General features: G+C 46.4%; 1 protein-coding gene across 1 annotated transcript in view; it reads left to right on the top strand.

Annotated features, from left to right (window-relative positions):
- The window catches only part of LOC147625720 (uncharacterized), a 71,334-nt gene that overhangs the window by 42,452 nt on the left and 11,581 nt on the right, over positions 1 to 17,301 (top strand). The window contains exons 3-4 of the mRNA XM_086817238.1: positions 2,596 to 2,704; positions 2,867 to 2,928. Of these exons, the coding sequence (XP_086673364.1) occupies positions 2,596 to 2,704; positions 2,867 to 2,928 (171 nt within the window). The remainder of the gene's footprint in view (positions 1 to 2,595; positions 2,705 to 2,866; positions 2,929 to 17,301) is intronic.

Below are 17,301 nucleotides of genomic sequence, written 5' to 3'. Positions count from 1 at the left end.
GTTCTCATGCAGATTCAAACCTTTATATCCTCCTTGAGAGGGGGTTGATTGTTATCATTGTGGTCTATGTTGATGACCTCATCTTTACAGGTTCTTATTTTGTGCGGATCCGTTCTGTTATGGATGCTTTGGAGACAGAGTTTGAGATGACGGATCTGGGCCTCTTGCATTATTTTCTTGGCTTTGAGATTTGGCAGACCTCGACGGGCATTTTCTTCTCTCAGCAGAAGTACACTCGGGAGATTCTCGACAGATTTCAGATGACTGGATGCAAACCAGTATCTTCTCCTATGGATATTGGTGAGAAGCTTTCTTCACTTGATGCTTCTCCAGGGACTGATCAGGGACAGTATCGGGTTCTTGTCGGTTGTTTGGTATGGTTGACCTACTCCCGATTCGACATATGCTTCGCAGTCAGTTTATCGAGTTCCTTCTCATCCAAACCCCGTCAGTAGCATTGGCGGTGTGCTCTCAGAGTTCTTCGGTACTTGCGTGGCACTCTGGATTTTGGCATCTTTTATGGCCAAGGTTGCACTCTTGTTGGATGGTCTGACTCAGACTGGGCTGGAGATCCAGATACACGGCGTTCGACCACTGGTTGTGTTTTTTCACTTGGGTCTGGAGCCATTTCTTGGAGCAGTAAAAAGTAGCCTACTGTGGCGCTTTCCTCTACCGAGGCGGAGTACCGTGCAGTTTGTTATGCTGCATGTGAGGCGATATGGTTGCGGAGATTATTGGAGGAGCTCGGCTGTCCTCCTACCGGATCTACTCTTCTTTGGTGTGACAATCAGAGTTGCATCGCCATCGCCAAGAACCCTGTGTTTCATGCTCGTACGAAACACATTGAGATTCAGTATCACTATGTTCGTGAACGGGTTCTTGCTGGAGATTTGTGTTTGGAGTATTGTCCTTCCGCGGAAAATGCTGCAGATTTGTTCACCAAGCCGGTTTCTCAGGCTTCCTTGGCTCCTCATCTTCGGATTCTCGGAGTTTGTTCAGCATCTGGTGGTGAGAGGGGGTGTTAGCACTTTCATCCCCAGTTTCTGCCCTTTATGGTTCCTATTTGGTCCCCTTTTGTATGGCCCTTGCTTGTGGGCTGGCCACCCCTTTTTTACTATTTTTCTGGGATTTTTCCCAGCCATTCTGGCATTTTTCCAGTCGGCCATGTCCAACAGCTCCAGTCGGCCAGCACTTCCCCACTATAAATAGTGGGTGCTGGCCTCTCATTTCTCATTCAGTCTTGTACATATTTGCTCCCTCACTTATGAGACTAACACTGTCTCTTGCTTGGGACTGTTTTGGTTCAGTATATTCAGCATAGTTTGCTCCATATCTCTCTCTCTCTTGCACTCTCTGTTCAGCACATTCTAGTGCCACTCTGCTTCCGCTCTGTGCACTCTTTCAGAGCATCGGGGATGATTGCCCTCCCAAGTGTCCCAAGATTAGTAGGAGGGGATGACACATGCATCCCCATTCATTAGATGCATGTGTCATGCTAGGCCACTAGTTAGGGTTAGGACTTAGCTTTGGAATTAGACCAATATTTAAGCGGACAAAAGAGGCTATCAATGTAAGGCAAAGTTCTTAGAACAGAAAACAATAGACTGCTTACCAAACTAAAGCAAGTGTAAAAGCAATCAATGCGAGACACAAGTGAATGTAAGTTGGCCTACTTTTTATGGAGGTATTTAAATAGAACCCCTCTCTTATATTCTACACATCTTCCACAAATTTTTTGGAGCTGCCAAAGGAGAGAAGGCTAATCTAGTTCACTTGAGGGCTTCAACAATTAAGAGAGACTCCTGGAGGGTTTCTTGCTATGTTTACAGCCCTGCTTTGTGAGCTTAGTAAGAAGCAATGTACAATAGATTAGGTTGATAGATTCAAGTCTCGTTCTTCCTCTCACTTTCTCTTCAATGTGTATTCTATTATTTGCACTTCAAAATAGTTTAAAGAACCTCGCTTCCCTTTGTGAAGTCTATTTACACATATATATATTTATGTGTGTGTGTGTGTGTGTGTGTGTGTGTGTGTGGAGGGATGATGTATTAACGTCTGAAAGGTGTTGAAACAGCCCATGCGACCCATGATAACTCAATATGTGTGAGTACTTTGGTGGAAGACGCGTATGGCATCCCCTAAAACCTAAACAAAGCATAATGTAAATTAAAAGTGAAAACTTAAAAGTACGTCGAGTAGATAATAATGGCCACCAATGGTGCCGTATGTCAAAGCATGATGGGGTTACACAGCTATCTCAAGACCTCATCTGATGGAGGACGAGAGGGGGATCCAAATTGGTGGATTGCAATAAGATCAAAAGTGGTCCTTTATTGGAGGAGGAACGTGTCTTTGGGTATGACGTCCCTTGGGGCCGATCTTCTGTGTTGAGCTCCAGGCCTTCCTGTCATCAAAGGGCATCTAGCTACAACTAACTGTTTGCAAGGTTTGGATCAGTTATTGTGCTCTCTCTCTAGATCTTTTGTTAGCCTTTGAAAAAACATTTCTTTTTTCATTTTCTTATGTCTGCCTACTCTATGATGAATCTAACGTTTGTTAGTTCTTTACTTTGGTGAATGTTTGGTGTCATGACAGCTAGGCTTGCGTACAATTTGGGAGAAATATTTTGAAGAGGCCCACGCAGTGATATATGTTGTTGATGCCGCTTGCCAGTCAAGATTGGAGGACACTAAGTCTGCCTTGGGTATATCTGCTTCATTCTCATTGTTCAACTGCTAAAGCTGTTAAGGATGTCAACAAATCTGCCTTACTAGTAGACACTTGAATATACTTAGTACTTGAATCTCATAGAGGACCATTCTTATAATGACATTTGGAATAAGAAAACTTTTACTCTACTCTGCAGAGAAGGTGCTGAGGCACGAGGAATTACAAGGGGCCCCATTTTTGATATTTGCAAACAAGCAGGTATGTCATTCTAACCATGAATGTTTTTGAGGAGTTGTTGGAAAATTGAGTGTTACAATTGGCCATATAGGTCTAGGCGGGAACATGGGTTGGTGACATTGATGAAATCACGTGCCTATGAAGGGCCATGGAACAACATGTAAAAATTATATTTGCGAATCATTTGGGCAAAATGCTTTGTTATTGTTTATTTAGATATGACCTAGAAATAGCCCATGTGTCTGCATTTGATTGGTAGTGCCAAAGTTATAGTGATGGATAGTGTGTGTCTGAGGTGTAGCACATGAGCCTTGGAGTTGTGTACACATGTGTGGAGGTTTATAAGGCCTTAAAGTTATTTATATGGTGTGATATCAAAGGTTGACTGCCCAAGGTTGATTTTGGTTGGTGACAATGTAAAAGGTGAAATGGTAGAAGGAATTTAGGTGATTGAGAGAGAATCATGTGATTGAGGAGTCAAGGGGAATATGGAGTCTTACAGGCCTCTCAAAGCTTGGCCTCTGCTCTCTGTGATATTAGTGACTTTTATCACACATGTGCCCTGTCTAAGAGGCAAGAGGCCTTGGATTTAGTAAGGGCTATTAGACGTAGATTGGTTGCCTTGCAGAAAGAGCACGAGAAACATCCTCATACTCAATGGGTTGTAGATTCTTTATGTATTGTTAGGGCAGAACTTCATCACTCTCTTGAGCAGCATGCAGAGTACCGTTTCCATGTTTAGGAATTCTTTTGGACACAGATGGGTGGGAGATGTAACAAACATTTCTTTGCTACTCACGGCCCATCTCATGCGAGAGATAGTGTCAAGCAGTTGCAGGATTCACATGGCACTCTTCACTCAGATCCTCTTATGGTTAGACAGATTGCCATTGATTTCTATCGCTAGCTTCTTAGTGCTGAGTCACACTCTGATTTGAGACACAGGGCACAGAGGAAGGTTTAGAATGCATTGCCACATGTGATCACTGAGGAGATGTGTGCCGCTTTGGATGCCCCTTTTTCTTTGCAGGAGTTCAGTCATGCTCTTCATGCCTTACCTCATGGTAAGTGTCTAGGGGAGGATGGCCTCTCCCCTGTTTTTTTTATTACTTTTTGGGATGAGATTGGGGCTGAGATCACATCGGCTCTGTAGGAGATGTGGGACACAGGTTCTATGCCTTCTTCTCTCACTGAGGGGCTTATTTTATCTTATTCCTAAGAGCGGGGATAAGACATTGATTGGCCAGTGGAGACCTATCACCTTACTTGGGACTGCCTATAAGATTCTTGCTAAGGCAGTGATTATCAGATTGTAGCCAATTTTGTAGGATGTGATTCATGATACTCATAATGGATTCTTACACGGCAGGAGCATCTTTGATAACATTTTCTCGTTTTGGGAGGCCGTCGAATGGGCTAAAGCGAGCAATCAGCCCTTAGCCATTCTGCTCTTGGATTTTGAGAAGGCCTATGATAGAGTGGATTGGGACTTCCTTGAGGGTACTCTTAGCCATATGGGCTTCTCTTAGAGATGAATCAAGGGAGTTTCATGCATGTATCGTGATGCCCACAGTAGAGTGCTTGCTTGCGGTGATAGAGGAGAGCGGTTTCAGATTTCTTGCTCAGTACGGCAGGGCTGCCCTTTAGCCCCATTATTATATATCATAGTTGCAGAGGCCATGAGCATCTTTCTCCACTCCACTGTTGGTATTTCGGGATTGAGGTTGCCTCTTCGTAGTCAAGAGGAATTGGTTGACTCTGAGTTAGCTGATGACACAGCCATGTTCTTGGAGGCTTCACATATATGCTTATGTTCCTTCCAGGTAGCACTAGAGGAGTTCTGTTTGGCAGCAGGGGCACTCATTAATTGGCACAAATCTGTTGGTTTTTGGGTTAGTGATTCGCCGAGAGTTGCTTGGGGTGCAGAGCTTGATTTTACTTGGGTCAGCAAAGGATGCACTGCTAGATATTTGGGATGCCAAGTTGGGATTGATATTTCTCCTGCACAGCAGTTTGCTCCGGTACTTATGAGTATCCAGAAGAAGCTCCTCCATTGGAGCACCAGGAGATCAGATTTAGCTTCCAGAGCTTTGGTGGCTAATCAGGTATTGCTTGCCTCAGCTTGGTTTATTGCCTTTTGTTGGTGCTTCTCTCGTGCGTGCATTGGCCAATTGCAGAGATTGATCCGCAATTTTCTCTGGTCTGGTTTGGATGGCACCTCAGACACGTGCCAGGGTAGCTTGGCTCACAGTTATTCAGCCCAAATGAGAGGGGGGCTTGAATATTATTGATCTGGATGTTCAGTGCAGGGCGTTGCTTTGCAAACTTGTGGTCGAAGGTTTCCTACCAGGCACTAAGCCTTGGAAGGATTTTTTCTTGTCTCGGATTTCCGGATGTACAACCAGGGTCGGGAGAGACTGGATGCCCAGCACACGTTTTTTGTTCATAGAGGTTGATATTAAGGCACTATCTTCCCCTCTTATTGCAGCCATTGTTAGAGCATGGAGAAGCATGAGATCTTTTTTGCGACAAAGGCTTCCTAGGTCTTTGGATCAGGCTGACCGACAACCTATTATGTGGAACGAGCTCATTAGGGATGAGGCTGGTCGGCCACTTGGTGCATCTCGTTATATGCAATGGTCAGGATGGGAGAGATGTGCATACACAGTTCTTGCTTGGAAGACCTTTAAGAGTCTTCCGGAGGATCAGAGAGTTGCATCCATTCAGCATCTTAGGGGCTCTCGCATTCGTATTGATCAGATTGATGCAGCTATTCCGCATGAGTGGCTTTCTGGGACCTTTCACGGAGACTATCATCCGAGTTGGCTAGGAGTTTTTTCGAGGATAGACATACCTCTGCAGGTCATTGCTCTCTTGGGCCAGGAGGCTACAGATTGCATCATTTACTCTATCATGCCTGGAGGGAGATTGAGGAGATGTAGTATGGAGGAGACATCCCAGATACTAGGCTTAGTCCAGTGAGGATTGTTGGTCGTTCGTGGAAGCATTGGTTCATTGACCCTTCTCCTCAGATAGTGACTCATGGCTCTTGGTGTTTGTGGTTATATGGTGGCAATCCTATCAGATATCTTCAGTGGGATCGAGGAGAGTGGGAGTGGATTGATGCCTTCGATCCTTTGAAAAGCCTTCCTTTTTTCAGTTTCACTGTCCGGAATGCCAGGCTTCTCTTCAGTCTACAGATAAATAGGATCCCTACTCTCAGGCCTCATTGGGAGAGCTATGATATTTCTCAAGTGATACAACGCACGTATTGGCATAGACTTTGGCACTCATACAGAAGGAGCCAGATCTCTCATTTCTTTTGGTTATTCTTACATGGTCACCAATCAGTGGAGATCGGTTTTCGGTGTAGCACCTTCCTATCCTAGGTGTGCGGCATATTCTGAGACTACACAACATTGTTTATGGGGATGGAGCACTGCACAGCAGATTTGGGGTTTTGTAGCCCAACTTACGGGCAAATTGAGTGGCTGAGCCATGCATGTAACTTGGGGGGTAGTTGCTTGGCTCTCCCAGTCCGGTCCGCAGCTTTTTTATGAGGGCAGTGGTATAGATTCTGCTATTTTCATTGGTAGAGGTATTGCTCGACATGGTTTATTGCAGGATGTTCCTCATTCTGATTATACACCCCCCGGACAAAGGATTGACACCAGTTGGGAGATTGTTGCCAGTATTACAGCATGGCAGATCTGGAGAGCTAGATGCACGGAGGCTATTGAGGGTGTCCAAATTTTTGGGTCTCAGTGCATTAGTACTATATGGGGTGATATCATTCATACTCTTATGGCTACTTGGACTGGCATTCAGGGGCCCTCTCGTTCTGCGCAGGCGAAGCGCGTGATATTTATGCGGGAGGGGGACTATGGCATCTTCTTTTCCTCTAGTACCACAGGTCTTACATGGCATCATGATGCTCCTCAGTGGTTGAAATCACCTTACATATTGGGGTGATTCTATTCTTTTCCGGCTTATAGCTGTGATTGTTGTATGTTTTTCTCATACTTAATAGAAGTCTCTTTCTGGAAAAAAAAAAGAGTCTTAGTAAATCCATAATGAAATAATCAAGATAATAGAAAGCTAATTCCAAGGTGAGACTGGGTAGGTTCCTCAAGGTGGTGATTCTCATCTGGCATAGACTTGATCAGCACGGCTATACGGCCACATCTTCCTTGTGCACTTTTTCTTGTCCTTCAATGAAAGGCCAAAGGTCCTCTCTCATCAGAGTAAACTTTAGCTTAGTCTGTTGGGTGTGAAAACTCTCCCCATTGATTTTTTCAATGAACATATGTGAGATGGTGATTTTCTATGAGTGTGAAGGTCTTAATTGAGAAATGTATCCAATGTCAGTGTTTAATCCCTTACAAGGAAAAAAATGCCCAAAAATTAGGGTTTTTTTTTGGAATTGATGCTATAGCAACATCTTAATGCTTGATTTGTACCCTCAATTTTGAAAAATGATGGGGTAATTAAGATTAATGCTTTGATTGAGCTGGATACTGTAGAAAAATAAAAAACCCCAAATTGATTTTTCACTTTCCTGAATGTGTTGATTTGTTGAAGCTTGACTTGCTGCAGGTAGTGTTGACTTATTGACGTGTTTGTATGAGAGGTAGCCGATTGTGTGGATTATGTTGTAGTGAATAGTTGCAAGCAAGTTTTGACGGTGTCGGCCAGCTTTTGGTGAGAACAATTGCCATCGATGCCTTTAATTAAGGCTTTTAATGATCCTTATAATATAAGGCCTATTAAGCCTTAGACAAGGCTTAGAAGGCTATCATATGCTGCAAGGGAGCGATTGAGCCACGCACACCTCCTGTGCCATGCTAATCCTCCGATCAAGTGACCAAAGCAACAAGGTCAGCTCTTCGTCATCCCCCCTAGCTCCTTACAGAACACAGAGCCTTCTATAAGTGAAGGCAATACAAACATATAAGAAAAAACATGTACAATGATTATTTAACTCATATTTCGGGGGACTACTCGGGTAGAGAATCCATGACTCACACACAAACAGAAAAAGGTTAATTTTTGGAAGTTTAACGACTTTCATGTTGATGATATGTTGGTGTAGGACTTTTGCGTCGACGTTGCCAGGCTGATGTCACTTGTGCCAAGTGATCGGCATAGTTTTTAGGCTTGGGAGCTAGAGGAGTACCTAAAAACTGCACGAATTGGAAGTTGATGAAGCCCCAAAAATTTGTTAGTGGGGTTCTTCCATTTGATGATTTTCTCAACATTTGAGAAAAGTCCCAAATTCTGGATTGGGTAGCAGCTGTTATTAGGCCAAATTTTTCCTAATTTCTAAAAAGACCCAATTTCTTGTGGCTTATAGAGGTTTAGATTGCTGATTTTTTCCATATTTGGGAAAAGCCCCAAATTTTTGTAGAGGCTACTCCAGTATCCTCAATTTTGCAATAAGATAAAGAAGCTCTAATAAAAAAATTACCATATGTTAAAAAGAACCAACTGTGATGTGACAAACAGAAGCTAAAGGAGCAAATAAGGCAACTCTAGATTCAACTTGAAAGAGTGCAAATGGAAAAAAAACTGACAGAATTACAAGCAACCTTGGCCCAACAGGAGACACCTAAAGAACAAAGCTCCTTAATGGAACAATGGTGTGGATGGATGACTGAAAAAGAAGAGCGAGACCGTGAAGCAAGATTGGACGAATAGCTGGCAGAGAAAGCCAAACACAAGGCCAAAGAGGAGCGATTGCGGGCGGAGCTCGAAGCGAAGGCGAACCACAAGCGACATACCCAAGAAGACTTGAGGGACCAGTTCCAACAGACACTCAAGACTCTGATAACTTCTTTCCACCATTCTCAATCCTCCACAACCCCAGCCATAGCCTCGACAATAGTTATTCGTGCCTCACCGAACTTCACCAAGTACGTGATCATTTAGTTGTGACTCTGTTTATTCACCAGTTTGTTGCCCACTTTCCACTTTCCAAGATCACAGAGACCCAAGACAAAGTCCATCTGGCAGCTCCACACCTCACAAGTGATGCAGTTACTTGATGGCAACATTGGTCCCGTTTGCGCACAGATTCTCACTGGCTTACCAGACTATGATTGGGACGCCTTTGTGTGATTTGAAGACCTGGTTTCTACCTCCGCAGTACATGACAAATCTTGAAGATAAGTTCTACAAACTCACCCAGAATGGTTCTCCTATGCTCACCTACTCCAACAAAGTGATCACATGAGCTTAACAGTTGGGGAAGTCCGAGAAGGAGAAGCTCAAGCGGTTCATTTGGGGATTGGATCCAAACATTTGGTTCCCCGTGAGAAATTTTGAACCCTGGACTTATGACAGGGCTTTGACTCTTGCACAGAATCATGAGATGATGGCTCTCCAAAGCTCAGCAGCAACAGATGCAGACCACCCAACAGAACCAGGCGTCTAACCAGCAGGCAGGTAAGGGGGCTCCCAACAACAAGGATCAAAAGAAGAAGGGCTCTTTTAGTGGGAAGGAGCGACAAGATGGATCTAAAAAGACCCCTGAAGAAAAGATCAAGGAGGGCCTTACTGGAGGAATCTTACAGTTAGATGAAAAGGAGTGGTACTTCAAAGAGAACCGTTGTTTTTTCTGCCACCACACGGGACATGGCAAGAAGGATTGTACCAAATGGCAAGCGGTAAAAGATCCTCTCTAGTTGCTACCGCCATAGCTGTACCACCCCCTCCACCCCCGCCCTCAACCACCAATGCTGTTTAGCTTTTGCCCGCTTTGAATGCGATACCCGCAGTGGTATTCGATGATAAGTAGGAGGGCATAGTTGAGGAGCATCAGAAAGGTCTTTAGGATGATCTCTCCTTCCTTGGAAGCCAACAAGACGACAGAAACTTTTTCAGCCATCATTGAGTCTACCAAAGAGCGTCTTACCAAAGCTTAGGAGGCTTATACCAGACAGGCAAACAAGCCACGGAGAGACGTCAATTTCAAAGAAGATGAATGGGTATATTTAAGGATCATGAAGCAAAGACTCAAGCAAGTGGGCAAGCATTGTCCAAAGTTGTCATTCAAAAGTTCTGGTCCTTTTCCCATCATCAAGAAGATAAGCAATGTCGCCATGCAACTCAGATTGCTAGACAGCTGGATGATGCACGTCGTCTTCCACGTCTCTTGGTTAAAGCCTTATATTGGACCTTCATTGGAGAATGTTCCAAAAGAGCAGCAACTAGAAATGGTTGATGAAGCAGAGGTGATAGAGCTTGAGTAGATCCTTCTACATCGCTGGAAGCATGGTTCTAGACGACATTTTCGCCAATTTTATACAAAGTGCAATGATCGAGGGACCCATGAAGCTGTTTGGCTAGATGAAGAATTCTTCCTCCAGTATCCACGGTTATTGGGAGACTATCTCGAAGCTATGAACTTACCGCCAAGCTAAGCAAGAGGGAATGTCACATGCACCCATGCACTATGGTACACGGTGACAAACTGGCTCATCAATAGTGCAAGAATCATGTACAGTAGTACCTTTTAGGATATTTTGTCGTATGCTGTGACCCCTTTGTGAGGCCCAGTCCGGGACATGTTAGGCATGAGCTACGTAGAGGTCAGTGTTAGGTCAGTTCTCTTAACCCACTGTGGAGAATTCAGCAAGTGTTCATCATATAGGTGTAGAGGTCAGCCATAGCAGTAGGATGCATTGTAGGCATTCAGTTGGGCTCCATGTAGAAGGGGCCAGCCCCAAAGATGGGCAAACCTTGCTAGGGGTGGCCAACACCCCTAGCCATGCATATAGGACCAATTGGCAGCCTATTGGGGGGGCTTAGAAGCAGTCAGCCAGGTCATGCAGCCAGCCGACCAGCCCAAAACCAGCATTGAATGCTAGTCGTAGGCTTTTCCTGCAGGCCGACAGCATCCTCAGGCAGCCGACTAACACTTAGTAGCCATATAAAAAGGCAAGACCAGTTCAGTCCCAAAAATCAGCAGGTAAAATCAGAGATTATCAAGCAAAGTCAAGCATGTATGCTTAGGCTCCAGCCTTTGCATACCTACAGCCCCTCTTGTGCTTTCAGCCCAAGGCAAAGAATCTCAGTCTCTTCAGGAGTATTCAGCACACCAACTCTCAGTTTTGGGCCGGTGTATTTCTCTCGAAGATAAGTTCACAGTCGCCTCCAGCTTATGCACAGTTTTGCCCAGCGTTTGGTCACTTTGTCCTTGTGTTTGGCGGTCAGTCAGTCCATTTGTCTGCTCAATCTGGTGGACACAGTCCAGCTTGTATACAATTCTCCAGAAGAAGAAATAAAGCAAGTACTCTTGCTTGCATGTTTGGGCTTGACACTCCTTCAAGAACTTACACTATCGTCATTCTAGGCTCACACGTCAACCTCCTCCACTATGTCCGGCCTTCAATATTCTGCTTATGATCATCTCCTCTTTGGGTAACCATCCACATGAACATGCCACATGGCTGTGCTCACATACACAAAACCGTCAAGTGCATTTAGCACAAGATCCGCCTTCAGAGAGCGGAGTGGATTCAGTGATGACTCCAATTGTCCCTTCGATTCCAAAAGGGGCAATAGTCAATGAAAGCGCCCCCGCCGCCCCCCCCCCCCCCCCCCCCCACACACACACAATCGTTACGAGGGTCCCCAGTCACAAGGCTCCCTCAAACCCAGCGAAACCCTGAGGAGGGCTCGCCAGCTCACCACACTGTAAAACTACTAGCGCAAAAAACTTTGTGAACAGAGTAGATGCACAGCAGAAGACTTGCAGCACATACACATCCACAAGTAATTCCATCTGGTTGGAAGTAAAGTCTGGCTTCTGGCTGCAGCTTCGTCTCTTGGGGCTTCCAATGGCATGTGCTCTTGCTTGCTGATGAAGAATATTTGATGGAAAGTGAGGGCTCCATGGGGGCAGGCTGGCCTCTAGAAAGGGGTCCGCCTGCTGCCAGACCAAGCCTACCCTGGAATGGGGAAACACCACATCAGCAAGTGAGAGGTAAAATAGGAGGGAAGGAGGAAAAGAAACACATGGACATGTAAGAAATGTTGGAAATGAGGGGAAAGGAGATTGATGATGAGGAGGAGAAAACGAGAAGCTAATACTGCCCTGAAATTGGGTGTTTTGGAGGGGCAACACCAGGTGTCACTAGTAACACAAGGGAAACGTTTCCCATTGCCATTTCCCTTTCCTATGAAAGAAACATTTCCCCAACGGAAATGTGTTTTGGGCTGCAAGCAAAAGGGAAACGCTGTTTCCTGCCTGTGGGGATGCTGTTTCGGCCATTTCCCGCAACTCGCCTGCTGCTTTTCCTGACTAGTCCGACTTGCTGCTTGAGTAGTGTGTCCACACCTGGCCTACACAGATGATGCTTCCTGGCTGTCCTGGCTGCCCAGCCGGTCTATCCTCTGCAAGGAGAAAGAAAGAAAGAAAGATATATTAAGTGCCTATGAGACTAAAGTGATACAATAATGTCCATGGCATATCTCATCATGGAATGGAAAATAAAACAGAAACAAAACATAGCTATCTCACTTGGGTGATACAAAAAAAATGAGAGAGAGAGGGGGGGGAGAGAGAAAGAGGGAGAGAGAGAATGTTAACATCTTACAAAAGATCACAAGGGTCTATGAGATACGAAAGAGTGTATCTATCATACACATTGGCATTAAAACATGTAAAAAAACATAACTGAATCTTTGATGATAGAGTCTGACCATAACAGCTGTATATAAGAGTGGCACGATATAAGCACACATGGTGTTGCGAGAGAAGTCCTGTAAATAGCTATGTAGCATCTGCTTCTTGGCCTCTGCTATAAGAGTCTTTGGGTCACGGGTTTGGTCATGGTGCATCCTGATACCTTTGTTTAATTTTGACTACCTGTGTGTGTGTGTGTGTGTGTGAGAGAGAGAGAGAGAGAGAGAGAGAGAGAGAGAGAGAGAGAGAGAGAGAAAGTTGTATTAACGTCTTCAAAAGGCCAAAATGACCTATGAGACCAAAAGGTTACATCATATCCATGAGGTACATAATCCTGGGTACAAAATAGTAATAAAGAAAGATAACAAAAATCTAGAACTTAAAAATCTGATCTAGGTACATGAGCAGAGAGCTCTCATATCACCCTAATACATCCCTCATGGGCCACTGTGACATGGTGCTCAAGGTGGTAAAACTGAGGTGGCGCGAGAGGGTCCTACGATGATGGGAGATGATGGCCCGGATCTTCTTGTGGTGGCGTGGCCGTGGGCGAGGGCCATGGGGTCTGGGGCGTCAAGCTCTGCATAACTCAGTGGCTTTGTCGAGTGTCACACCTCTCGGCCGAGCTCCTACACTAGCCTGTGGTCTGGGTATGATGGGTGGATCAGCCCTCGGAGTGTTGGTATGGAAGAAGTCAGTGAGAGCTCTCGGTGCTGGTCCTCGAGCAAGTACAGCTGATCTGGATCTCACTAAGGACTCCCCGTGTCTACGGAGCTCTAGAAGAAAAAGTCCCAGGCATCTTTGATCCGGGAAGTCCATGATCCTGGAAAGTGGTCCGAACCCAGCTCGGAAGAGGTAGTGGAACCTCCCCCGAATCTCATAGTACACGGGGCATCGGCATATGTAATGGTCCTCTGTCTCGGGCTCTGTGTGTGACAGAGCTGGCATATCCTGTCCTCTGGTGCGGCCGCCCTAGGCCCATATCTGGCAGTCTCCACTTCAGCTGGTGGGACGAGGTGTGGATCTAGCCGATCGCACATCTCACCCCAAAGGATAGGTGTATGTCCATGTAGCGTGGACGGATGATGAACCCATCCTCTGTAGAAGGAGGTGATCTCTGTAGAAGGCCATCTTTGTCCCAAGTGGACGACTAGGTGAACTCCATGTCCTCTAAGTATCCAGTATGACAATGTCCTTCCTGATAACCCTGTTGCGCTCTGTGTGGGTGAGAGCAAATGATGGGGCCTCTATGCTGTACTGGAAGGGGGCGAGTGCCTCCATCTGCATACCGTGCATGCCAAACCAAGTGCCTACCTGTGCATACCAGCACTCTGTATCTCCCTCAAGTGTCAACTGTCTCGAGGACTCCAGGGCTAGCCGGGGGTATCTATCAAGTGGAAGCTCCCATAGCCTATGCCAATATGTCACTGTCTGGAATAGAGCCTCTGTGACTATCAGTGCAGCGCCCATCTCTGCCCGCACAATCTCATGTGGCACTGATGGTTTACTCCTAATCATGCATGAGATCATCGCCACTAGGGGCCTCTCCATTGGCTTCCACCCATCATATACCTCCTCTATATCTGTCTCGGCCGGCTCTCTCCTCTGTCTCCTCCTGTGGTATAAGCTAGGACCCCAGATGGGGGCACCATACAGTAGTGCAGGTGTAACTTTTCTATCAAATAGCCAAAGCTTCGTCCTCGGCTCTTGAAACTGTATCTGTGAGCATTTCCTCTCTAGCGAGCCAAGGGCTGCATATCCCCTCGTCAATCTAGCGTCGGCCGCCTTCCGCATTGAGAACTGAGGTCCAGCAAAAGTGATCCCAAGGTATACATATGAGGTAACATACTCCATAGGCTCTCCACTATATGTAAACTATACTGCAGATCTAGTTATCCACTGTGAGGAGGTGTTAAAGATCATGACCTTGGTCTTTCCAAGGTTCACAGTAAGGTCCCGGTCCTCGCAAAAGACCCGTAATGCATCCAAATGCCTCTGCAGCCCCTCTGGTGAATCAGAAATAAGATCAATATCATCTGCATACAAGAGGATCGGTATCAAGACTCCTGCCAAATGTGCTCCTGGTCCTCCCTGTCTGTCTATGTAATCTGAGATCTCGTCAATGTATAGACCAAATAGAGTAGGAGACAAGGGGCAGCCTTGCTTCACCCTCACTCCAATAGTGTTGTGTATGATCTCTGAGTCACCTCCTGGAGCCCGTACTTTGCCTGTGAGACTGACTCAGAGTGTAATGATCCCCCATAGCATCTATGCTGGCACTCCCATATCCTGCAGTCTCTTGATCAGTCTGGCCTGTGGGACAGTGTCAAAAGCTTTGCGGACATCCATAAAGCAGCAGTATATCCATTGCCCGTGAGCTCTCCCCTCCTCAATGATCCCCCGTAGTGTAAAGATATGATCTAGTGTGGAGTGTCCTCTCCTAAAGCCTGCCTACCCCGGTGCTCTGAGTCTCTGCTCCTCGGACCATCTACTAAGCTCATGCACCAAAATCGAACCATAAATCTTGGCCAAGGTGTGACCAATCATGATAGTCCTATAGTTGTTGGGGTCCATGGGGTCACTTGCTTTGAAGATAGGTACAATAGTATTGGATGACCAGCTGACGGGGAAGCCTTCACATAAAGCCTTGTTAAACATGTGAACCAGTAAAGGGGCTAGCGTGTCTCTAGCATGGGAGAAATGCTCGGTGAGGAGTCCATCATGATCTTGTGCTTTCCCAGTCTGCATCCTGTCAATAGCATCTCTCACCATGCTGAGGTGAAAGAAGGAAGAGTGGGGGACGAGGTTCGGGTGGATGGGGGAGAGGTGGCTGCTCGGGGACATGGTAGAGAGAGGTGGCATAGGTGTGCCAGGTGCTGGTTGAAGTAATTGGAGTTGGAAGGCGATGATCCTGGAAGATCCTCTAGGCCTCCTTATAGTCCCTTCCAAGAAATAGCTGGTATAGCTCTTGCTCAAGCCTTGCTAGGTAGACTCTCTTCTTTCTCTGTGTGAGACGTCGAAAGATCACTCGCGCTTGCTGGTGAGTGGTGGATCCTAATGCCATCTCCCGATGTAGACGGGCTCGGGTATCACGACATTCCTCGTCGTACCAGCTATTTTGTGGGACAGTCCCTCCTGGTGATGTAGGGGTGGCTCTGGAGTGTGGGAAGGCGGCTGCAGCGGACGTATGGAGGGTGGTTGAGAGGTGTGTAGTAAGCTCATCAAGTGGGATGTGGGGGTCGAGGTCGGAGAGGATGCGGTAGACGTGATCAGAATAGATGGAAGAGGTCTCTCTGGTGAAGTGGTATCTCGGACGGTGATGGGGCAAAGCAGGTGGTTGCATGGTGTATCGGCATGTGAATGAGAAGGCCAGGTATGCATGGTCGGTTGCAACGCTGATGGGGCGAGGAGAGATGGTAAACTCCGAAATGAGTGGGATCAAAGAGAGGGATCCCATTAGGTACTCCACTGTACTAGCTCTATGTCCGAAGGGGTAGGAGGTGAAGGACTTGGATCTAGGCCATCTAGCCAGGCCATTATAAATGGCTAGCCTATGAGCCTTGCCGAGGGCTAAGAGATACTCTCCATAGTCTGTGCGGGCTGCTGTATCTTGTGATGTCCGCTCCAGATCTGTACCCATCGTGTCAATCTCCTGGTACATGGGATCATCTGTCTCAAAGAATAGTACCTGTGCACCTGTGGTGCGGGCATTGAAGTCTCCAGCCAGGAGGATGTCCCCTAGACTGGAAAACTTCTTAATGTCACCGTAAAGGGGCAGGTACGGGGACTTTCCATGGGTGGCATATTTAGAATTGGAGGGTGCACTGCAAGGTAGATGTCTCGGGCCCTCTCTATTTGGATCCTCACCCACAAAAACCGCGCGGCCTCATCCCGTCCGACCACCTGTATCACATGTTGAAGCTCCTCCTGTCAAAATACGCAGTGGAGATGATAACCAAATCTGAGACCACAAGAGCAAGTAGAGTGCAGAAAATAGACAGCACAAGAGAAGGAGAGAGATAGGAGTGTAACTCTTCTCTATACACAAGATCCTGAATACGAAAACAAGATACAATGATGTGGGGGCCATGGGGCCATTTTATATGGCCCCATACATGCAGTCGGCCTGTGCAAAGGCAGCCAACTGGGCCTACATGTCCACGACCAGCCCCATCAAGCAGTTGGCCAGCTACGCACAGTCGGCCAGCGTGCAGGAGAGGTCGGGGACCAAAAGGGGTAGTCGGCTAGCATCCAGATCCTCTGACCAGCAGTCGGCCAGCATCTAGATCAGCCAGGGTGCAGAAAATTGCCTCCCACACCTGGTAAAAATAGGGAAAAATGGGGAAAAAATACGAGGAGTGAGGAAAAATGAGAAAACACCTACAAAGGGCGGGCACACCCACAACAGAGGCCCTGGTGTTTGATAAAGACAGGAGATGACTTCTAACACCCCCTCTCAGCTCCTGGTTGTGAAATCAACCCTAGGGAGCTGGAGTGCCGCCTTAGCGTAGCCTGAGGTAGAGACTTCGTGAAGAGGTCCGCCGCATTGTCCTCCGTCGAATAATAAAGTAGCAAGATGTCACCAGCCAAGATCGTCTCACGTACAAAGTGATATTGTATCTCTATGTGCTTGGTTCGGGCATGGAAGACCGGGTTCCGAGCAATAGCTATACAACTCTGGTTATCACACTGGATGACTGTGGGCT

This window comes from Cibotium barometz, chromosome 23, assembly GCF_041138505.1.
Source record: "Cibotium barometz isolate CiBa-2024 chromosome 23, ASM4113850v1, whole genome shotgun sequence".
NCBI lineage: Eukaryota > Viridiplantae > Streptophyta > Polypodiopsida > Cyatheales > Cibotiaceae > Cibotium > Cibotium barometz.
The sequence above is the reverse complement of the archived record's forward strand: the minus strand, read 5'-3'. Positions and strand labels throughout refer to the sequence as shown.